This window comes from Puma concolor, chromosome E2, assembly GCF_028749965.1.
Source record: "Puma concolor isolate L17-30 chromosome E2, mPumCon1.1.hap2, whole genome shotgun sequence".
Taxonomy (NCBI): Eukaryota; Metazoa; Chordata; class Mammalia; order Carnivora; family Felidae; genus Puma; species Puma concolor.
Window position 1 is genome coordinate 52,547,784 of NC_141681.1, and position 19,603 is coordinate 52,567,386.

A 19,603-nucleotide genomic window follows, 5' to 3' on the forward strand; every position below is an offset into this window, starting at 1 on the left:
TTCCACCAATGCGAAATTCTAGAAGAGACAAACTAATCCTTAGTGACCCAAAGCAGGTCAGTGGCTGTCGGGCGGAAGCCCGACGCGGGGCTCGAACTCACAGACTGCGAGATCATGACCTGAGCTGGAGTCAAGTCGGCCGCCCAAACGACTGAGCCACCCAGGCGCCCCCCCCCCCCCGCCCCATCCAATTACCTACTTTAGCAGATGCACTTTATGGGATGCAAGTTATACCTTAATAAGGTTGACCCCTCCCCCCTACAAAAGTCCAACCGCCCTAGAAACGTTGTCACTAGGAGAGACAAAGCTGTCATCACCCTGTGTCTGCCAGTCCCCCACCCCCATCCTGTGACTATGAGCCTAGGACGCAGGTCCAAGCCTAGTGCAGGGCTAGCCTGAGCACTTCCTCCCAAGCCAGGCTTCTTCAAAGGAGCAAGAGGGGTGTCCCCAAAAACAGGGGTGGATCTGGCAATGGAGGAAGGGAGCGGGAGGTGGGAGCCGGGCCCCGGAAGGCGGCCTCACGTGCGCTTTGCCTTCTGCTCTTATGTAAACTTCACTAGTGGCCTTTGGGTGAGGCACACACATAACAGAGCCATTGTCGCCAGAGGGTGAGACTCCCTAGTGCTTACACAAGGTCACACAGCTGGCAGGTAGCAAAAAGCAGGATCTGAGCTAGCCTAACAGCCTCTTCTAGCCAGGCGGCTCTGTAGCTGGAGCCCAATTCATTCATTCTGCAAATGTTTATTGAGTACCTACTATGTGCCAGTCCCCACGCTGTGCCGAGCATACAGTGGTGAACAGGACTAAGGTGGTGGGCACGTTGCGGTGGGAAACAGGTCTGGAGCACCTGTCCACACTGAGGAGGCCTGAAATGGTTCCTGACCCAGATCAGCAAAGTAGTGGCATGTGCCCAGCAAATCTTAAAAAATGGAATAGAAAGAGGTGCCTGGGTGGCTCCGTTGGTTAAGCGTCCGACTTCCGCTCGGGTCATGATCTCATGGTTCGTGAGTTCGAGCCCCGCATCTGGCTGGCTGCTGTCAGCAGGGAGCCCGCTTCGGATCCTCTGTCGCCCCTCCCTGTCTATGCTCCTCCCCCACTCACACTCTCTCAAAAATAATTAAAAAAAAAAAATGGAATAGAGGAAAAGGGAAATACCATTCTGTTGGGCTTGTCTGGGTTACGTATTCCTCGTATATACACATATTCCATATACAGTATATATATTACCTATGCATGTGTGTATCTCTTTAACATTTATTTATTTTTCTTTTGGGGGGGACAGAGAGAGACAGAGCTTGAACGGGGGAGGGGCAGAGAGAGAGGGAGACACAGAATGGAAACAGGCTCCAGGCTCTGAGCCATCAGCCCAGAGCCCGACGCGGGGCTCGAACTCACGGACCGCGAGATCGTGACCTGGCTGAAGTCGGATGCTTAACCGACTGCGCCACCCAGGCGCCCCTAAAACCCTTCAACACTTTTATAACCACCCACCAAGGATTTGAGCCTAATAGAAAGCACTGAATGTATCAACTGCTTGAACTATTCAACACTTAATGAGCTCATTAGTGGTTATGTTTGTGTGTGATACACAACAGTTTTGCACAGAATCAGATATGAATTAGACTTTCCTTCCACACTGCAATGATCACGCGATGGAACTAAATACACAAAAACAAACCAACGAAAAGATGCAAAAGATACCCCAAGATACCATCTACAATTGGACTTAGGTTGGTGGTGCCTCCCGGGCACCTGGCAGGAGCCTACACAGGGCCCTAGGAAGGGGGAAGATAATTATTAGTAATGTATAACACGTTTCAGCAGCATTCAAGACAGGATCGTTACCAAGTGAGCCACAACTGGGCATCATCCACATCCCAGACTCAAAACAGGACTTAAAAACACTTGCACGGCAGGTTTTTTATTCAAACAGCAAATTCTGGTTTAAATAAAAAAGGGGGGGGGGGAGAGCAGGGCATTACTGCCTCTATTGGATAGAGTTCAAGTATCAGGGAAGTACCCGTAAGTGGCTACAGCAGAAAGTCAGTCTCTTCCCAGGAGTGAGTTGTACATTTTCAGCTGCAAGATGGCATTACGTGGGGTAAAATCGCGCGCATCTTAAGTGTGCAGGCGAACTTCCCCAAATGTATACGTCTGTGTGAGCATCACCCGCGTCGAGACACGGAACATTTATGAGATCGCTTCACCGACTGAGCCACCCGGGCGCCCCTTCAATGGTGTTTTTTGACAAACAGTTATCTTATTTCAGTGGATTCTTACTTGTCACGTTTGGTTTTTTTCTGTGTGGCTCATGCTTTTGGTCTTAGAAACATCCGAGGAGATACACTTGATAGTTTTATTGCTAAAAAACGTCCTTTGGAGTGACAGCAGTATTTGTCCTCAGTCTCCCCCACCCTGGCAGGGTCCCCAGGAGTGTTTGTTACAGCGGAGGGAACAGAGGGCCTGAGGACAGGGTGGGATGTGCCATGGAGCCGCAAAACACACACACACACACACACACACACACACACACACACACACACACACACAGCTACAGCCACCAAAATAGCCATCGACCCACTGGAATGTCCTACCTCTCAATGAGGGCAGAAATCCACATGGTGACCTGTGCCTTAAGATGAGGGGGCCAGAAAGACACTATTTCTCCATCATGTTTCCTAACTTTGGGTGGAAACAGGAATTGAGGACTGGGGAAGATCTGGGGAGAGATACACACACACACACACACACACACACACACACACACACACACACACCTATACCCCAGCATCGAGGCCTCCCAGATCTGATGTCAGGGAGAGAGGCTGGGACCCTGGATCCCTTAAGTGTGCAGCAGGAAGGGCCTCCAGAACCCCGGTTCACAATCCCCATGTCCAGAGTGCCCCCATCAGCGCAGGGAAAGTCCCCATGGGGTTTACATAACCGACTCCTTCTCGCAGGGGTCTGCATCCCCAGCAGATCCCAGGCGGTGTTTGAGGAGGGGGTTCCCCTCCTCAGTGGGGGCGGGCAGTGGAGCCAGGGGCATCTCACTCTTCACTTGGATCAACTCTGGCACTGAACTCCGCATCTCTGCACGATCCATGTAATTTTGGAGGAGTCCCGCCCCAAAGGCATCACCTTCCACATTGAGGACTGTGCAGGATCGGTCCCTGAAGAACAGGATAGGGAAGTGAGTGGGAGGGGGGAGGGGGGAGGGGAGAGGGGAGGGCCCAACCTTCCCACCTCTCCTCCCGAATCTTTTTTTTTTTTTTCCCGAGATCGAGAATCCCAAGCAGTTTCCGTACTATCAGAGTGGAGCCTGAAACAGAGCTCGAACCCACGAACCAGGAGACCATGAGTTGAGCCAAAATCAAGAGTCGGATGCTCAACCAACTGACCCACCCAGGCGCCCCCCCCCCCAAGATCTTGAGGTCCTCGCCACACCCTCCTTCATGGAACCCTGTTCTGCTTCTAGATCCAACTCATTGCTCTATCCTCCCAAATATCCCTTCCTCCTAGAGCCTCCAAGATCTTTTCATCCGGGATCCAAGAAGCCCCCTACCTCTCTTCTTTTCCATGAAATCTAAGCGCCCCATCACACTTTCTTTGCCTTAGAACCCCAAAGATCTCCTCCTCCATCCTCTCGGGACCCCAAATGATACTTCTTCCAATAAAGCACAAGATTTGCTCCTCCTAGAACCTCAAAAAGTTCTTGGGGCCTCAAGAGACCCATCCACCTCTCCTCTTCCCACTGAAATACTATGCTCTCCCTCAGGCCTTTCTCATAATCCTAAAGATCTCTTTTGGCCGCCTTATACTTTGTGGGGGTGTGTGCCATTTTCAAACATGGGGCAGTAATTCACATATGGTAAAATTCACCCTTTGAAAGTATACAATCCCGTGGCTTTTCGCATATTCAGAGTTGTACGACCATCACATCTATTTCATTCCAGACCGTTTCCATCATTCTAAAGACACTCTTATACCCATTAAACAGTTATTCTCCATTCCCTCCTCCCTCTAGCCCCTGGCAACTGCTAACCCACAGTCTACAGATTGGCCTATTCCCACATGGGGCTCAGCACTGACAACATGGGGCCTGCCTGGGATTCTCTCTCTCTCTCTGAAGTAAATAAATAACCATGAAAAAAAAAAAGAACCTCAAAGATCCCTTCTTTCCTTCTAATTAGAACGCTCAAGATGCCATCCCCTTTCCTCTGGAACTCCTTCCTCCCTCTACTCTCCTCCTCGGAGGCTCTCGATGACCTTCTTGTTCATCTCCTTTCCCAGGGTACCCCTTGGGCCCCTGAAGCCCCAAACCCACACTTACACTAGCCAGTCCACAGCCAGGATCAAGGAGATGTCGTGAACTGGCAGGTTGACTGCCTCCAGGATGATGGCCAGAGTGAGAACACCTCCAGACGGAATGCCCGCGGCCCCCACGCTGGACGCCGTGGCGGTGACCCTGGGGGAAGAGAAGGGCGGTCAGCGAAAGATCTCGGTAGGGGGAGAAGCTGCCACGGGAGCCCTGCCCCCCTCCGGCCTCTGTCCATTCTCGGGGGAGGGGTCTAGTGGGTCCGGGGTCCTAGCTGCAGCCACCCACACTCACAGGATGGTGATGATCTTCACAAAGTCCAGGGGTTGCTGGTTGAGCTGCGCGATGAACACTGCGGCCACACACTGGAAGAGCGCCGCCCCATCCATGTTGACGGTGGCACCGATGGGTAGGATGAAGCGGCTGATGTGCTTGGCGACACCATTCCTCTCCTCCACGCATTTCATCATCAGCGGCAGTGTGGCGGAGCTGAGCGGCGGCAGGTCAGTTAGCGCACTTGACCCGCCCCCTGCCGAAGCCCCGCCCAGACCGCGCTGGCCAATCAGCACAAGCCCATGCTCCGCCCCGCCAGCCTAGACCCCGCCCCCGCCCCCCGCCAGCCCCGCGCCTCGCCACCCCCAGCCTTCTGCAGTTCTCGGCCCTTCTCTTCCCAGAGCCAGAGGCGGGGGGGGGGGGGGGGGGGGGGGATCCTGTAGAATGTCAGGATTCCAACCTGTGTGAGGCCTCGACCCCCTGGGAGGGTATGGACGGCTCTCCTTCACAACACACACACAAATTGAAACCTAAATTCAATCATGTCTAGCACACTCCCCCCCCCCCCCCCAATAATAGACCTTGGCTAAGAATTACTATTCCCTTGGGGCTGCTGCTGTGGGGACAGCCAGGTTCTGAGGGGACAGGTGGACAAAATACCTAGAAAAGGGTGGAAAGAGCTCCAGAGGTTGGGCAGCATTAGACCACTGTCCCCTAGGGCCAGGCCTTGTGGAGGAGAGGTTTTCAGGAAGGGAAGAAGAAATCTCTAAGCAGTCAGTGGTTTTCCAAATGCCGGGGGGGGGGGGGGGGGTGGAGGGGGACGGTTCCAGGACCTTATGAGAAACTTACTAAAGTATGGCCCCTGTACCCAGATCCAACGTCCCCAGATACGAAATTTCAAGGGTCTCCAGAAAGCTGATGTCCACTTAGGGCCCCTTAGCTTAAAAATCCTGCATCGGTCTGCCCCAAGGCCATACCTAGAAGAGGTCCCGAAGGCAGTGGCCAACGGTGTCACGATACCCCACAGGAAGCGGTAGGGGTTTTTGCGGGTGAAGAGGAAGTAGATGAGGGGCAGCACCAGGAGCCCGTGGATGGCGTGGCCCAGCAGGCAGCACAGGATGTATTTGCCGAGACTGGTGAAGAGCAGCCCCACGTCCTCCACTGCCACGATCTTGCCAGCCACCAGGAACAAGATGCCCACGGGGGCATACCTAATTACACAGGAGACCCACTGCAGCCTCTGACTACGTGCCCGCCCAGGGCCGGGCTTTGCGCTCAGTGCGCAGCCGGACCACAACCTCCCTCGCGGGCAGGAGACACCCAGATCCATGTGTGATTGAGTTCGGGCACCTTCCCTGCCTGCCATCCTCCAAGCTCCATCCCCTTAAAAACAGGGCAGAGGGAAAAAAAAAAAAAAAAATAGGGCAGAGGGGAGGGGCGACTGGCAGGGGGCAGGGGGCTCAGTCAGTTACACGCCCAACTTCCGCTCAGGTCATGATCTCGCAGTTGATGAGTTGGAGCCCCACATCGGGCTCGCGGCTGACAGCTCAGGGCCTGGAGCCTGCTTCGGAGACTGGCGTTTCCCTCCCTCTCTGCCTCTCCCCGGCTCACGTTTTTTCTCTCCCAAAACTAAACATTAAAAAAAAAAAAAGGAAGAGAATAGAGCAGAGGGAGATCAAAGAAGCCTGGGAGCCTCTATTGCCAGCCGAAGTACAATCGCCAACCAGATTTGGACTTAACATGTGCCCCCCCCACCCCATGCGTGAGGCATTTACGTTTCGTGGTTATAGTAGCTAGGATGATTTAAACCGATTCAATCTCTCCCCACGTCCATGCAATATAAACAGTCCGCGGTTCATGTCTTAATAACAACCCATAGATATAAAGTGGTTGAATCTTTCCCGCAATCCCACGAGGGAGCCCCTCTTTCAGTCTTTTGAAGCTATGGTTGAATTAAAATCTCACAGGTCCGTCAAACAGGGATATTAATGCTACCAGCCTCATAGGAATGTCGGACGTTAATGAGGTGCTAGGTGAAAGGACTTGAAAGCTTTTTGTACACAATAAGTGATCTATGAACTTCTGCTGGAATTATTATCGCCCTTTCCTGGAGCAAAGATCCCAGGGGCGCTCGTGCCTCCCAGCCAGGAAGCCTCCCAAGACTGCCTCTCTGTTTGATCACTGCGGCTTGTTGTCTCTCAAACCCCTTCCCCTCTTTGGTTAACAGAAGAAAGGCGGCATTTCCCAGCCACCTGTAAAGCTAGGTTTGGCCAAATGCCCAAGCTCTGGCCTGTGGGATGTGCCCACAAGTTATACAAGTGACGTACTTGATAAAGATTAGTGTTGATCAGAGGCACACTATAGGTCAGGCAGTGCCCCAAGGACTTTACACGTTTTTCTTTTGTTTTGTTTAACGTTTATTTATTTTTGAGAGCGAGGGAGACAGAGCGCGAGCAAGAGAGGGGCAGAGAGAGAGGGAGACACAGAATCGGAAGCAGGCTCCGGGCTGTCAGCACAGAGCCTGACGCGGGGCTCGAAATCACGGACTGTGAGATCATGACCTGAGCCGAAGTCGGACGCTCAACCGACGGAGCCGCCCAGGCGCCCCAGGACTTTACACGTTTTAACTCATTTGTGCCTAGAACTGTCAATCCCATTGTCCAGATGGGGAAACTGAGACACAGCGAGGTAAGTAACTTGTTAGAGGGCACGCGGGTGGGAAGCGGCTTGGAGCCTTCTCTCACCCACCCACCACCCTGACTCTCTGGCAAGGAGCCTTTACGAGGTTGTGCAGCCTCTTAAATGTCGCCTGCACCAGAATCAGAATGGGGGGCGGGGAGTGGAGGGATTTGTTAAAAATGCAGCAATCCTGCTCCCTCTCCTGACTTCCCACCTTCTCGATCTCGAGATCCTGGATCTTGATCCAGGGAAGGTAGAAGCCAGAGGCCTCTGCACATGTGAGATCATTTAATAAAACTGATAATAATAATAATCATAGCTAACATTAAGTAAATGCTCAGCAGGTGTTAGGCCTTTAAAACATTTTGGGGGGGGGGCGCCTGGGTGGCTCAGTCAGTTAAGCATCTGGCTCTTGATTTCGGCTCAGGTCATGGTCTCACCGTTCGTGGGATCGAGCCCCGAGTCAGGCTCTGTGCTGTCAGCACAGGACCTGCTTGGGATTCTCGCTCTCCCTCTCTCTGCCCCTGTCCCACTTCTGTGCTAGCACATGTATGCAGACACGCAAGCTCACTCTCTGTCAAAATAATTAAAAAAAAAAAAAGAAACCACTTTGTAAGTGCTTTACCTTTACCTCATGCCACTCGTCTCCCGTACATTCGATCACATCTAAGTCTCTGCAACTGAGATGCACTAGCTAAACCGGGGCCACGGCTTGGCCGTCCATTTTGTCACTTTCCAGGAGGGTCCGGAAGGTGCCCCCGTCAGCCTTAGCTCCCATGGGACACAGCACTGTCCTCCCGTGATAATGAGGAAACTGAGGCACAGAGAGGGTAAGTCACTTGCCCAAAGTCACACAGCCAGGGGACGGTCAACGCTGGGTGCGGGTCCAGGCCAGGCGGCTCCAAGCAACAGAGGGAGGGTTGCCCGATCCCACATGCCCAGCCCCCCCTCCCCCCCACCTACCACATGATCCAGGAGACCAGCACCATGGTGGCGTCATTGAAGGAGTTGAAGAAGCGGATAAGCAGCTCTCCCTCGGGCCCCAGCTTCTGCAGGGCCACGCCAAAGATAATGGCAAATACCACCAGGCCCAGGATGTTCATACTATCTACCTCATCCCCAACGGGCACCTTTGGGTGAGGAACAGATCAGAAAGGGAGGAGGAAACTCAGTCAACCCGCACAGTCACTAAGGGCCTGTTCTGGGCACTGCTGGGACCCAGCACAGACAAGATGGCTCCTTGGGTCCCTTCCTCCCAAGGCTCACGGTCCAGGTCCTGGGGAAACAGACCTGTCATCAGGGACCACCCACGATGGTTGGAATAGGGAAACCCAAGGTAGTGTGGGAATTGAAGGGGTTGCCAGCTTGGTTGGGGGGAGGGGGATCAGGGAGGGCTTCGTGGAGGAAGGGGCAGAGATCTGGAGAATAGGAGGCTGAACCAGGTAAAGAGCGGCAGTAGAAGGTTCTAGAGAGAGGAAACAATGCGCAACAGTCTGGAAAGGGCAGCAGCTCGGGCATTCGAAGAGCAGAGAGAAACCCACTGGGGCTGGAATAGGCCGGGCAGAGCCAAAACAGGAAGCTGGGTGGGCGGCCGGGCAGAAGCCCGATTCTGCAGGGTCTCCGGGATTGTGGCCAGAAGCCTGGGCTTTCTTCTGAGGGCACTAGGGAGCCCAAAGGGGCTGCAGGCAGGGGAGAGACAGCGTCAGGTTTGTGCTTTGGAAAGACCACTCTGGCTGCCAGGCGGAGGAGGGTAGGTAGGAGAGGGGGGCTCTGGGGGCAGATCATCCCAGGGCAGGATGGGATTCGGGCAAAAGAGAAGCCCGGACCAGGGAGGGAGAAGAGGTGCCAGAAGAGACAGAAACGGGGGAGAGGCTGCAGAGAGTGTAAAACAAATACCACCAGATGTCTGAAGACAGGGGACAAACAAAGGCCGGGGTGAGAGCAAAATGGAAAACCCACAACAACGGGCCAAGGGATGCACCCCTTCCTCCCCCCATCCCTTCCCCTGCTCTCACCTTCACCTTGGTTCCGTTGATCCATCTGCTTTCATAGACGGTACTATACTGCAGGTGGGGTTGGGAACGGTCAGTATCCATGGCCATGGAGGCTCCCCCACCCTGTCCTGCCCTAAGCGCCCCCTAAACATGATCTCCTTCCATCCCCGCCAGCAACCGCCCCGAGGCAGGATTTTCTTATCAGGCGCCCACTTTCCAGAGGCGGAAACCTGAGGCTCGGAGAGGAAAAGGCAGTTGCCCGGGGTCACGCCGCTGGAATTAGAACCCAGAAGGGGCTCAGAACCCGCATGCTCCTTTCTCGAGGAGGGGCACGGGATGGGTTTCGGAGGTTCCCCAAGGACCCTGCGAGATCGTTCAGAAATATGCGGGCATGTGCCCTTGGCCAGGCAGCACCGCAGAGCTGGCACCAAGGGGCTCCAACTGGCTCTCCCCCTCCTTGCCCGCCCCCCACCCCTCGGCACACACCCCCAAGGACTCACTGAGCTGAAGGCTGCGGACACCAGGTTGGAGGGGAAGATATTTCTGCAGAGACAGACACGGGGGGGGGGGGGGGGCGTGTTATTAAATACCACGGGGGGGGGTGGTCTGAGGAGCTGGGTTGGCCTCTTGCGATGGGAAAAAACTCGGGAGGCCCCACTGGCCCCCAGGCCCCAGCCAGGCTTGGTCAGGCAGAGTTGAGCCCTGGCCCTGCACACTTTTCCAGGGTGTGGGGAGTCTGAGCTGGCCTCCCAGGGCCCCCGTGGTGTGGCCGGCCAGCCCCGAGGGATTGTGGACTGGCCGTAAGGAATGCTGGCTTCCCAAGGCAGGCTGGGGCAGGGTCACCTGGGCCTCAGCTCCACCCCGGGCAGCAAACTTAATACCCTGGGCGTGTTGCATCAGCCAACTTCCTCCTGGAGGGCCGAGAAACGCTGCAGCCCTGGGGCCGGGCTGAGAAAGGCAGGGGACAGGGGGGTGCATTGGAAAAGGGGACTGAGAGAGGGTGACAAGGGATGGCGGTGTGTGCGCGGCAGCCCGCATTCAACCCCACTGGGCGTGTCAGGGGATCAGCGGGACCCTGACCCTCTTGCGTCTCGGAGAGGGAAGAAAAGAAGGGCTGAAGCGTCCACAGTCCCTGCAGTGCTTGATCTAAAGCCACTCGTGTAATCCTGGCTCAGGGATCCGCACCGTCATCCCCATTTTCTAGAAAAGGGAACCGTGGGGCGCCTGGGTGGCTCAGTCGGTTGAGCATCCGACTCTTGATTTCCGTTCAGGTCTGGATCTCATGGTTTGTGAGACTGAGCCGACCCTGAGACTCCGCACTGAGCTTGAGATTCTCTCTCTCTCTCAGTCGCTCTCCCTCTGTCCCTCTCCCCCACCCTCGCGCGCTCTCTCTCTAAAAATAAAAAATAAAAAAAAAAAAAAAAGTAGAGGCGCCTGGATGGCTCAAGTCACTTGAGCGGCCAACTTCGGCTCAGGTCATGATCTTGTGGTTCGGGAGTTCGAGACCCGCATTGCCGGGCTCTGTGCTGCCAGCTCGGAGCCCGGAGCCTGCTTTGGATTCTGTGTCTTCCTCTCTCTCCCTGCCCCTCCCCTGCTCGCGCTCTGTCTCTCTCTCTCTCTCTCTCAAAAATATATAAACATTAAGAACAAGAGTACTTAAACATAAAAACAGTAAAGGGAACCCAGACAGCTGGCTGGAAGGTCCCAACCACTCCTCACCACGTGAGTGGGGGAACGGCGGTTGCTGTGGGTCCCTAGACAGTTTCTCATGTCAACACGTGAGAAACTCGGGGGCAGAGGTGAGGGTTCGGACTCGCGGGACAGGGTCGGTGCGCACGTGCTCTTGAGTGTGTGCCTAGGTGACGCTCGATGCGCCGCTGTGGTCAGTGGCATCCGCGAGTGGCCGTGTAAAGGGAGGTTAGTACGCCGTGGGTGAGCACACGGGTGACAGCCGGTGTAAGGCCACGCGTCAGTGTGAGAGAGGCCACAGCTGTGGCCGGGTGTCCGAGGGCCTGTGTCCAGCTCCGTGTCAATTGGCCAGAAAGCTGTGTGGTTCTGAGACGTTCCAGAAAAGTCTCTGAGGGGCTGGCCAAGTGTGAGTGACTTCTACTTTGGCACACAGGGGGGGCCTGTACACATACACATCAACAGCCCTCGAGTGGGTGTGCCCTTGGCCGGGGAGGCCCGTATCCACCCAGGCCTGGCAGGGCTGGGCCAGGACCCAGCTAATCTTGCCCCGCCAGGAGACGACCATCCACTACAGCTTTGGGACACCAAGCCGGCCCCAGAGTCTCATCTCAGCCTGCGCTGATACCCCCCGAGAGGCTGGGAGAACCCTGTTCTGTGACTCATCATTTCCTCCCCCCCCCCCCCACTTCCTGGAAGTCCCCAACCCACCTGGAGACACTGAATCAGGAGGTCCCAAAGGCAAGGCCATGTGGACCCAGGGGTCTGCCCTCCTCAAAAGGGAAGAACTATTCTTGGGATGGGGCGGGGGGTGTGTGGGGGGGGAGCAGAGACCAGAAGGCAAAGAGCCTGCTCTCTTTCTAACCGGTCCGCTGGCCCCCGCTTCTGGGCCGCCTGGTGTTGGTTGGGGGGGGGGGGGGGGGCGAGAAATGGAATGGAAAGTCTTTGGAGGTGGCAGGATTTAGCAGGAAGATGCAAAAAGGGAAGTGGCCAGGGCCCAGCCCCGGGCGGGGAAGGGAGGCTGAGAAAAAAACCTGGCTGTGTCCGGGTAATGGGGATGACACATAATGTGGGGGAGCCCTGGGACTGGGAAGAGGGCCTGGCACAGGTCACTCAGATCTCCTCAGGTCCCCTATGAACTCCTCGGGGGTCACAAGCTCTCTGACTCTGGACTCAAATCCTGAGGCCCTGAGCGCCCCCAAATCCCCTCCCAAGTCCCCCCAGAATCCTCGCCCCTCACAGAAAAGCCTCTGTATCCCTTCCCTCCCCCACAAACTCCCCAAGCATTACTTTCTTCCCTCTACAAGACTTCCTTGTCTTATCACCGTCTTGCAGCGTCCCCACTTACGTCCCCAGGCGCCCCCATTCGAAGCCTCCTTCCCCAGGGGTCTGTCCTCACTCGCTGGATTCTGACCCTCAAAGGGCCACACCATCACCATCCAGCCCTGGGGGGTGTCCAGGCTCTGGAGGACTCAAAACCCTCTAGCGTTCGCGTGGTCGCTCCGGCCATCCCTAACACGGGTCCCCTCCCCACGTGGCTTCCCCGCCCCCGCCCCCCCCCCCCCCCCAGACCACTTCCACCGGGCGGGCGGGGTCTGACCTCACAAGATCCAGGAACGAATCGAGGACTTCCTTGCTGGGGGCCTCTTCCTCCGCGCCCGTGGCGCCGACCGAGGCGTTGATGGCGGCGAAGGTGGCGCCCGGCCGCAGGGCCAGCGCCAAGCCCACGCCGAGCGCGGACGCCAGCAGCGTGGTGACCAGGAAAAAGAGCAGCGCCCAGGCGCCCAGGCGGCCGAGCGCGCTCGAGTCCAGGCTGGAGGCGCCGCCGATCAGGCTGCACACCACCAGCGGCAGGATGATCATCTTCAGCAGGCGCAGCAGCAGCTCGCCGGGGAAGGCGAAGGCCGCCAGGCGCGCGGGGCCCAGCGCTAGCGCGCCACCGGCCCCCGAGACCCCCAGCCCCAGCGCCACGCCTGCCACCACGGCCGCCACCGTCAGCAGCACCAGCAGGTTGGCGCGAAGGCAGCGGCGCACCCGCTCCCGGGAACCGCAGCAGCGGCCTCCTGCCGGGTCGGGGTCCTCTTTGGGGAGCAACGTCGGGGCACCGTTCCCGGTGGGCTCGGCCGCCTCGAACCCCTTGGGGTCTCCGCGCGGGGGATCGGCCACCATGTTGGAACGCCCCCCGGAGTTCTGCGGCGTCTGGAAGCTGCGAGCGCTTGGGGGGGCTCCTTCCTGGAACGCCGACGTTCCTTAGAACGGAGAGTTTTGTAACACAGCCTGGAGGCCGGAACTTTGGAGGGTTCCTTGGAGCTGGGAGTTCACAGCGCCGGGGTTCCTTGGCTCGTGGAAGCTGGAGTGTCTGAGATCCCGAAGCTGGGCGCCGAGGCTCCTCTGCTCTCCCAGGTTGTGTCCTGCGCCCGAAAGCTGGGAGCCCCTGGGTTTCTCGGCCCTAGGGATGGGAATACAGGAGTGTATCAGGCTGGGACAGGGGGTCTTGGGCTCTGGAAGGCTGAAGGCGTCCAAGTGGCAGAGGTCCTCAAGAGGCCACGTCCCGGTAGCGCCGATCCGGGAGGCAGGGATCCGGGGCGCCGGGGTCCTGGAAACGGAGGCTGGGAAGCTTGAACCTGGGGGACGGGAGACAAGAGCTCCAGGAAGAGGGGAGCTAGGCTTTTGCGTCTGGGAGGGGAGATCCAAGCCCCTGAGTGCGGAAGGCTGCGGTCCAGGACCCTGGGAGGTAACGGCCACCGATCCCGGGGGCAGCTCGCGGGCGCGCCGCGTGGCTCTGAGCCCGCACCGCGGAAGCTGCGAGAATTAAGGGCAGGGGCGAGGCTTGAGAAGGCGGGCAGCGAACCGCGGGCGCCGATTGGCGGCAGTGTTTAATAAGCCATTCTGCGAGCGAGAGGTGGGGCTGAGGCCAGAGTGGGGCCAATCAACCGTAGAAGGCAGACTAACAAACTCACTATCGAGGGGCGGGGACACTGGGGGGGACGGGGACGGAGGCGGGGCCCTGTTGGGGCGGGGCCTAACGAGCGAGGCTTTTTTTTTTTTTTTTTCCCGCCAAAGGAATCGCGATGCAGGTGGGGGCCGTTAACCGACAACAGTTCCCTGGCTTGAGGGTCTCTAGAAAGTGCAAGTGGTCGGCAGGTGGCTCAACCCAGCGGCGACGGCTCCGCCCTGAGTCCAGTCTTTCGTCGCCTCTGGGAGCTCAAATTCCTCGAATGTAAAATGCAGATTAGGAAAAGCTCATCCCGCCCATGACTGGCGTTAAGATTTCAATTAGATGGAGTTATTTATTCAATAATGGTAACAAGGAAAACAAATACAATGTTCCCGGGGCGCCCGGCGGGCTCAGTGGGTGGAGCCTGCCTGCGACTCTTGATCTCCGGGTTGTAGGTTCGATCCCTACGTTGGGTGTAGACATTACCTAAAAATAAAATCTTAAAACACGGTTTTAAAATAAATATTTCCAGGGGCGCCTGGGTGGCGCAGTCGGTTAAGCGTCCGACTTCAGCCAGGTCACGATCTCGCGGTCCGTGGGTTCGAGCCCCGCGTCAGGCTCTGGGCTGATGGCTCAGAGCCTGGAGCCTGTTTCCGATTCTGTGTCTCCCACTCTCTCTCTGCCCCTCCCCCGTTCATGCTCTGTCTCTCTCTGTCCCAAAAATAAATAAACGTTGAAAAAAAAATTAAAAATAAAATAAAATAAAATAAAATAAAATAAAATAAAATAAATATTCCCAGTTCAGAGCCCGACGCTTATCAATACCGGCAGTTCCCATATTAGGGTGGTAATCCACTCACCCCTGGGTATGCAATTCATAATTCACTCGTTAAAAATTAGAATCCACTCTTATGTGCTAATGATTTCACAAACGCTTTCACCAAATATTTCCCCCCACATTTTATTATGAGAAATGTCAAACATACAAAAAAAATCGTTAAGCATCTTGCAGGGAACATCCATATCTACAATTATTTCATCAAATTTCTCTGTCGTGTGTATTATCTATATTATAGGCATAGATGTCAGTATCTCGTCTATATTATTTCTATCCACTTATCTCCCTCTCCATTCATCCATTCACTTTTTAAACTTCATTTTGCTTAATTTTCTTTGTTGTTTATTTATTTTAGAGCCCTAAAAAATATGGTTTGGGCTCCGACCAGCTCTGGGTGCTGCTGGTGAGTTCTCCCTCCTGGTCACCACCAGCCCTAAACCCAGACCCACTTGGGAAGGAGCTTTGAGAACTGTCTTTGAGAACACATCTGCAGGATCTCAGTCAGTGGGGCCAGGCTGAGCTGAGATCTGCCCAGGCTCTGAAGCATGTGCCACCCCAGGCACGTGTGGCCTTGCGGGCCTCCTACCTGTGTTTCCCAGACACTCCGCGTTCCCAAATCTTCCCTCCTCCACTGCTTTAGAAAGCCCCCACCCCCTTCTCACTCTTACAGGCTGAAGTTATTTTCATTTACAAACTCCCGCTCAGATCCTGGGCTTGGCTGTGCGCGAGAAAGTGTGGGCGCTAAAGCTACCGAGGCATGGGTTCGAATCCGACCTCCGCCACTTACCGGCAGGTGCAAAGCCCTGAGGCGGCAGGAAGAGAGGCTTCCGCCCCGTTAGAAATGCTGTCGGACGTTATCTTGTCGCCACTAATCCTCGAGACCTCAAGCCCTAGTTTTTCTGATTTGGGAGCAGACGGAGGAATGGGGTTTGCTGTGGCCCAAACCCCCTACCTGGGCAGGGAATTTGAACTCGGGTGTCTCTGACCCTAGGCTGCGCCCTCAACCCCTATGGGACACTATGGCTACCCCTGCACGTGGCTCCTCCCGTAAGCAGAGGCATTTCTGTCGGGGGACCATCATCTATTCTGAGCACAATGTCAGGCTCTGTGATGGATGGTGCTAGGGCCCTGTCCTGCGGGGACTCACAGGACAAGTGGGGAGACCACTCATCCCCAGAAGGTGATGACAGAGAGAGCAGGGCTGGGATGGGCAGCCCAGAAGGGATGCTTGACCCAACGCGGGGGTCAGGGAAGGCTTCCCGGAGGAGGAGACATCCCGCCTGGGATAGCAAAGAGTTGGACCAAGCCCAGGGAGAGGGTATTCCGGGCAAAGGGACAAGAACCTTCAAAGCCCCAGACTTGAGAAGAGCTCAGAATGTTCCCAGGCGTGGCCCTGACTTAGTCACTCCACCCTCTGAATGGCCCCAGTGGCTTCCCTAGGGACAAAGTCCAAATTCTCCGGCTGGGCATCTGTCTGTCCAGCGATTCATTCCCTCAGTCAGTCAACAAACCACAGCCACAGAGCAGAACACAGAAGAGCCGTCAAATAAGACGAGACAGACGGGGACCTGGGTGGAGGGCAGGCTTCAGAAATAAATCCGGTGTCCAGAAATATTGTTGAAGAGGAAAACACGAGGGGCGAGAGAAGGCGCAGAGGACCGGGCCCCGCACCTTCTGTGGGGGGAAACAAGTATTTACCCGCCTCTGTCTCGAATGCACTGACGGTCTCTTGCAGGGTGTCACAGAAGCTGCCCGGAGTGGCTGCTTTCAGAGACAAAAGCGTGGCTTTGCGGTCCAGCATGAGCGCTGGGGCTCACCCAGCTGCCAAACGGAGACAGCAGCGGCGGCCTCTCAGAGCTCACGGAGGGACCAACCAAGGTCACGTCTACCAAGTGCTCTGGTCGGTGGCCGGCCAGCTGCAGCCCTCATGGGATTCGAAGCTGGGATGACCTCTTGAGATCAACATTTTATCTAAGGCCAAAGTGGAAAAGGGCTTTTTCCATATCTTCCCTCGGACACAGACGCCCAGGCTGGTGCTCCCCACCCAAGAAGCGTTCGGGTCTCGGGGCAACTGGGCAAACAGAGCCTGAGAGGAAGCAGCTGGGACCTGGCAGCTGGGTTTCAGGTGCGGCGGCTGCAGGTGGCCAGGCTGGGGGGGGGGGGGAGGGGGAGGAGGGCAGGGAAGCTTCTGGCAGCCCTCCTGGTGAGCAGGGCCCCGGGGATGGAGACGTGGCCCAGGCTGGTTGGGCAACACGGGCAAGGGCCAGGCTGCGCCCAGGCCCTGCTCTTGAATTTCAAGCGTGGGGGTGCCAGATGGGGAGGCAAGATGGTGGGGAGGAGTCTCCAGGACTCGGGGGACCCTGGAACTCAAAGTTGCCCCGAACGTTCGGGAAGTACGGGGTGGGTCTGGGCCAAGAGGGGAAGGTTTGAGGGTTTGGTCCAGGATTGGCCAGTGGAGCGTCCCCACCCCTTCCCCTCCTCAGGCTTGGAGAGAAAAGTATACCAATTAGTCCCAGCCAGCCTTCCTTCCCCTCCGCCAAGCCTCCCACCCAGACTGGAATTTCATCATTGGAAAAGAAAAGGCCTGGGGCTCTGGGAAGGAGGTGAGAGGGGCCCGGAGGACGCTGGGCGGAGCGGTGTGGCATCTGCACCGCACGGAGCAGGGAGGGCCTTCCTGGCCTCAGTCTGCCGCCCGCGAAATGGGTATTGTTTGGCTCCGTGAGAGGGCGGGGTATCTGACAGCTGGAGGGACCGAGTTGACTTGGGGGGGGGGCATCCGCCACCTCCCTCAGACCTGTGATCGGGAGCCCCCAGGGGATGCGGCCTCTGCTCCTCCCTCAGATTTGCATTCATGTGTTCGGCAAACTTTTTCTGAGAAGCTCAGTCTGGGAAGTGAGGCCAGGGACAGTTTCCTGGACGAGGGGGCATCTGAGCTGAACTGTGAAGGATGTCAGAGCTGACCAGTGAAGGAAGGAGGGAAAGGGGAAGGGCAGAGGACACAGCCCGGGCAGAAAGACCTGGAAGTAAGGAATTTATGAAGCTAAGAAGAGTTCCATTTGGAAACTGCCAAGAAATGTATGTGGCCCGGAGGGGGCGCCTGGCTGGCTCAGTTGGAAGACCATGCGACTCTTGATCTCGGGGTCATGAGTCCGAACCCCACATGGGGTGTAAAATAAAGTCCTGGGGCGCCTGGGTGACTCCGTCGGTTGAGCGTCTGGCTCTTGATTTCCACTCGGGTCGTGATCTCACGGTTCTCACGGTTCATGAGATCGAGCCCCATCTCTGCGCTGACACCAGGGCGCCTGCTTGGGATTCTCCCTCTCCTTTTCTCTCTCTTCTCCTGCTCTCTCTCTCTCTCTCTCTCTCTCTCAAAAGGAATACATACACATTAAAAAAAAAAGAAAGTCTTTAGAAAAAGACTTTAGTCAAAATCATTCATTTAATTCGGTTTAAAGGCAGCGGGGTCCTGCTGCGGTCACAGCGGTGGCCAAGGGGGTTCCACTCTGTCCTCAGGGAGTCTTAGCACATCACGTGCTTCCGTTGCATGTTGACCTACAGATTCCCGGCCCTGAGGCAAAACAGAAGGAAGTAAAATCCTACCACAACCCCAGAAGAAGAGAAGGAGAATATCAGTGGCCGGTCCTCAAGATTCTAGAATTGAGCTTCTTTGATGGGAGTGCTTAGGGGTTCTTAGCACAGTCTATACATCTGTATTTTCTTTCTTTTTTTTAATGTGTTATTTATTTTTGAGAGAGTGTGAGCAGGGGAGGGGCGGGGGGGGGGAACAGAAGATCAGAAGAAGGCTCTGTGTTGAAAGCAGAGAGCCCCATGCAGGGCTCGAACTCGAGCAACTTGAAATCCTGACCTGAGCCGAAGTCGGCTGCTCAAGGGACCGAGCCACCCGGGCGCCCCTCCAGATCTGTATTTCCCAACCTCAGTTGTTAACCTACTAGGCGTAAAACAGTGAGTCTCAAGCAGTCAATCGGGGCATGTGTAAAAATAATTATGGTTTCCCGGTATTTTAACTTAACTGTGGGCGCGCACCTGTTCACACACATACTGCGTTGCCGATAAAATATGAATTCTGTTGTGCGTCGAGTGAGGTAAATTGGACACACTTGGAAAAAATTGTTTTTAATTTTTTTTAATGTTTATTTATGTTTGAGACAGAGACAGAGCATGAACGGGGGAGGATCAGAGAGAGGGAGACACAGAATCCGAAGCAGGCTCCAGGCCCTGAGCTGTCAGCACAGAGCCCGACGTGGGGCTTGAACTCACAGACCACGAGATCATGACCTGAGCCGAAGTCAGCCGCTTAACCGACTGAGCCACCCAGGCGCCCCTGAAAAATTTTTTTAATGTTTTACTTATTTTTGAGAGAGAGAGAGAGAGAGAGAGAGAGAGACAGAGTGCAAGCAGGGGAGGGGCAGAGAGAGAGGGAGACACAGAATCCGAAGCAGGCTCCAGGCTCTGAGCCATCAGCACAGAGCCTGACGCAGGGCTCGAACCCACGAACTGTGAGATCGTGACCTGAGCCGAAGTCAGACGCTCTACCGACTGAGCCACTCAGGCGCCCCAAGTCAGAAACACTTTGAAAAACACTGGTCTGCGGCCCCTACCCAATCGTCTCCCATCTTTTTCTCACACAAACGTCTCTTTGCTTTCAGCCAAGATTTTCTCATGCCAACCCAGGGATCCCCTGTGTCCTCCAGACCCCCAGCCTGGGTCACATGTCCCTCCAAGCTCCTCCAGTCCCTCGAGTCTCCCATCCCAGCCCTGCCCACTCTGGATGGTCACTGTCTGGGGATAGATCTGTCCCCTCCATTGGGCTGGAGGGTGGGGGTGTCTTCACCGCCGAGTCCCCAACATTGCCCTGCACA

The 19,603-nt window shown here is 55.9% G+C and overlaps 1 protein-coding gene across 2 annotated transcripts; it reads right to left on the reverse strand.

Moving 5' to 3' along the window:
- Nucleotides 1–1,905: 1,905 nt before the first annotated feature.
- SLC1A5 (solute carrier family 1 member 5) lies at nt 1,906–13,759 on the reverse strand. Of its 2 annotated transcripts, XR_015244970.1 has the most exons (9): nt 12,548–13,759; nt 9,762–9,804; nt 9,283–9,330; nt 8,231–8,397; nt 5,566–5,799; nt 4,610–4,804; nt 4,331–4,465; nt 2,784–3,170; nt 1,906–2,551 (listed from the first exon to the last, which is right to left on the reverse strand). XR_015244970.1 is itself a non-coding variant. In XM_086690196.1 (8 exons), exons 1-8 carry the CDS (start codon nt 13,114–13,116, stop codon nt 2,936–2,938), a joined length of 1,626 nt encoding a protein of 541 aa, XP_086546322.1. In that variant the 5' UTR covers nt 13,117–13,759; the 3' UTR covers nt 2,749–2,935. The 2 variants fall into 2 exon arrangements, 1 of the variants encoding a protein (XP_086546322.1); XM_086690196.1 differs by lacking the exon at nt 1,906–2,551 and having other exon boundaries at nt 2,749–3,170.
- Between the last annotated feature and the right edge of the window lie 5,844 nt (nt 13,760–19,603).

Excerpts from the sequence above, each read along its gene's own strand:
- SLC1A5 (XM_086690196.1), bottom strand. The coding sequence starts at position 13,116 with ATGGTGGCCGATCCCCCGCGCGGAGACCCCAAGGGGTTCGAGGCGGCC. Across the intron at positions 9,331-9,761 it reads TGTCCGCAGCCTTCAGCTCA|TATAGTACCGTCTATGAAAG; the intron begins GTGAGTCCTTGG and ends CCCCACCTGCAG. Across the intron at positions 4,805-5,565 it reads GCCTTCGGGACCTCTTCTAG|CTCCGCCACACTGCCGCTGA; the intron begins GTATGGCCTTGG and ends GCCGCCGCTCAG.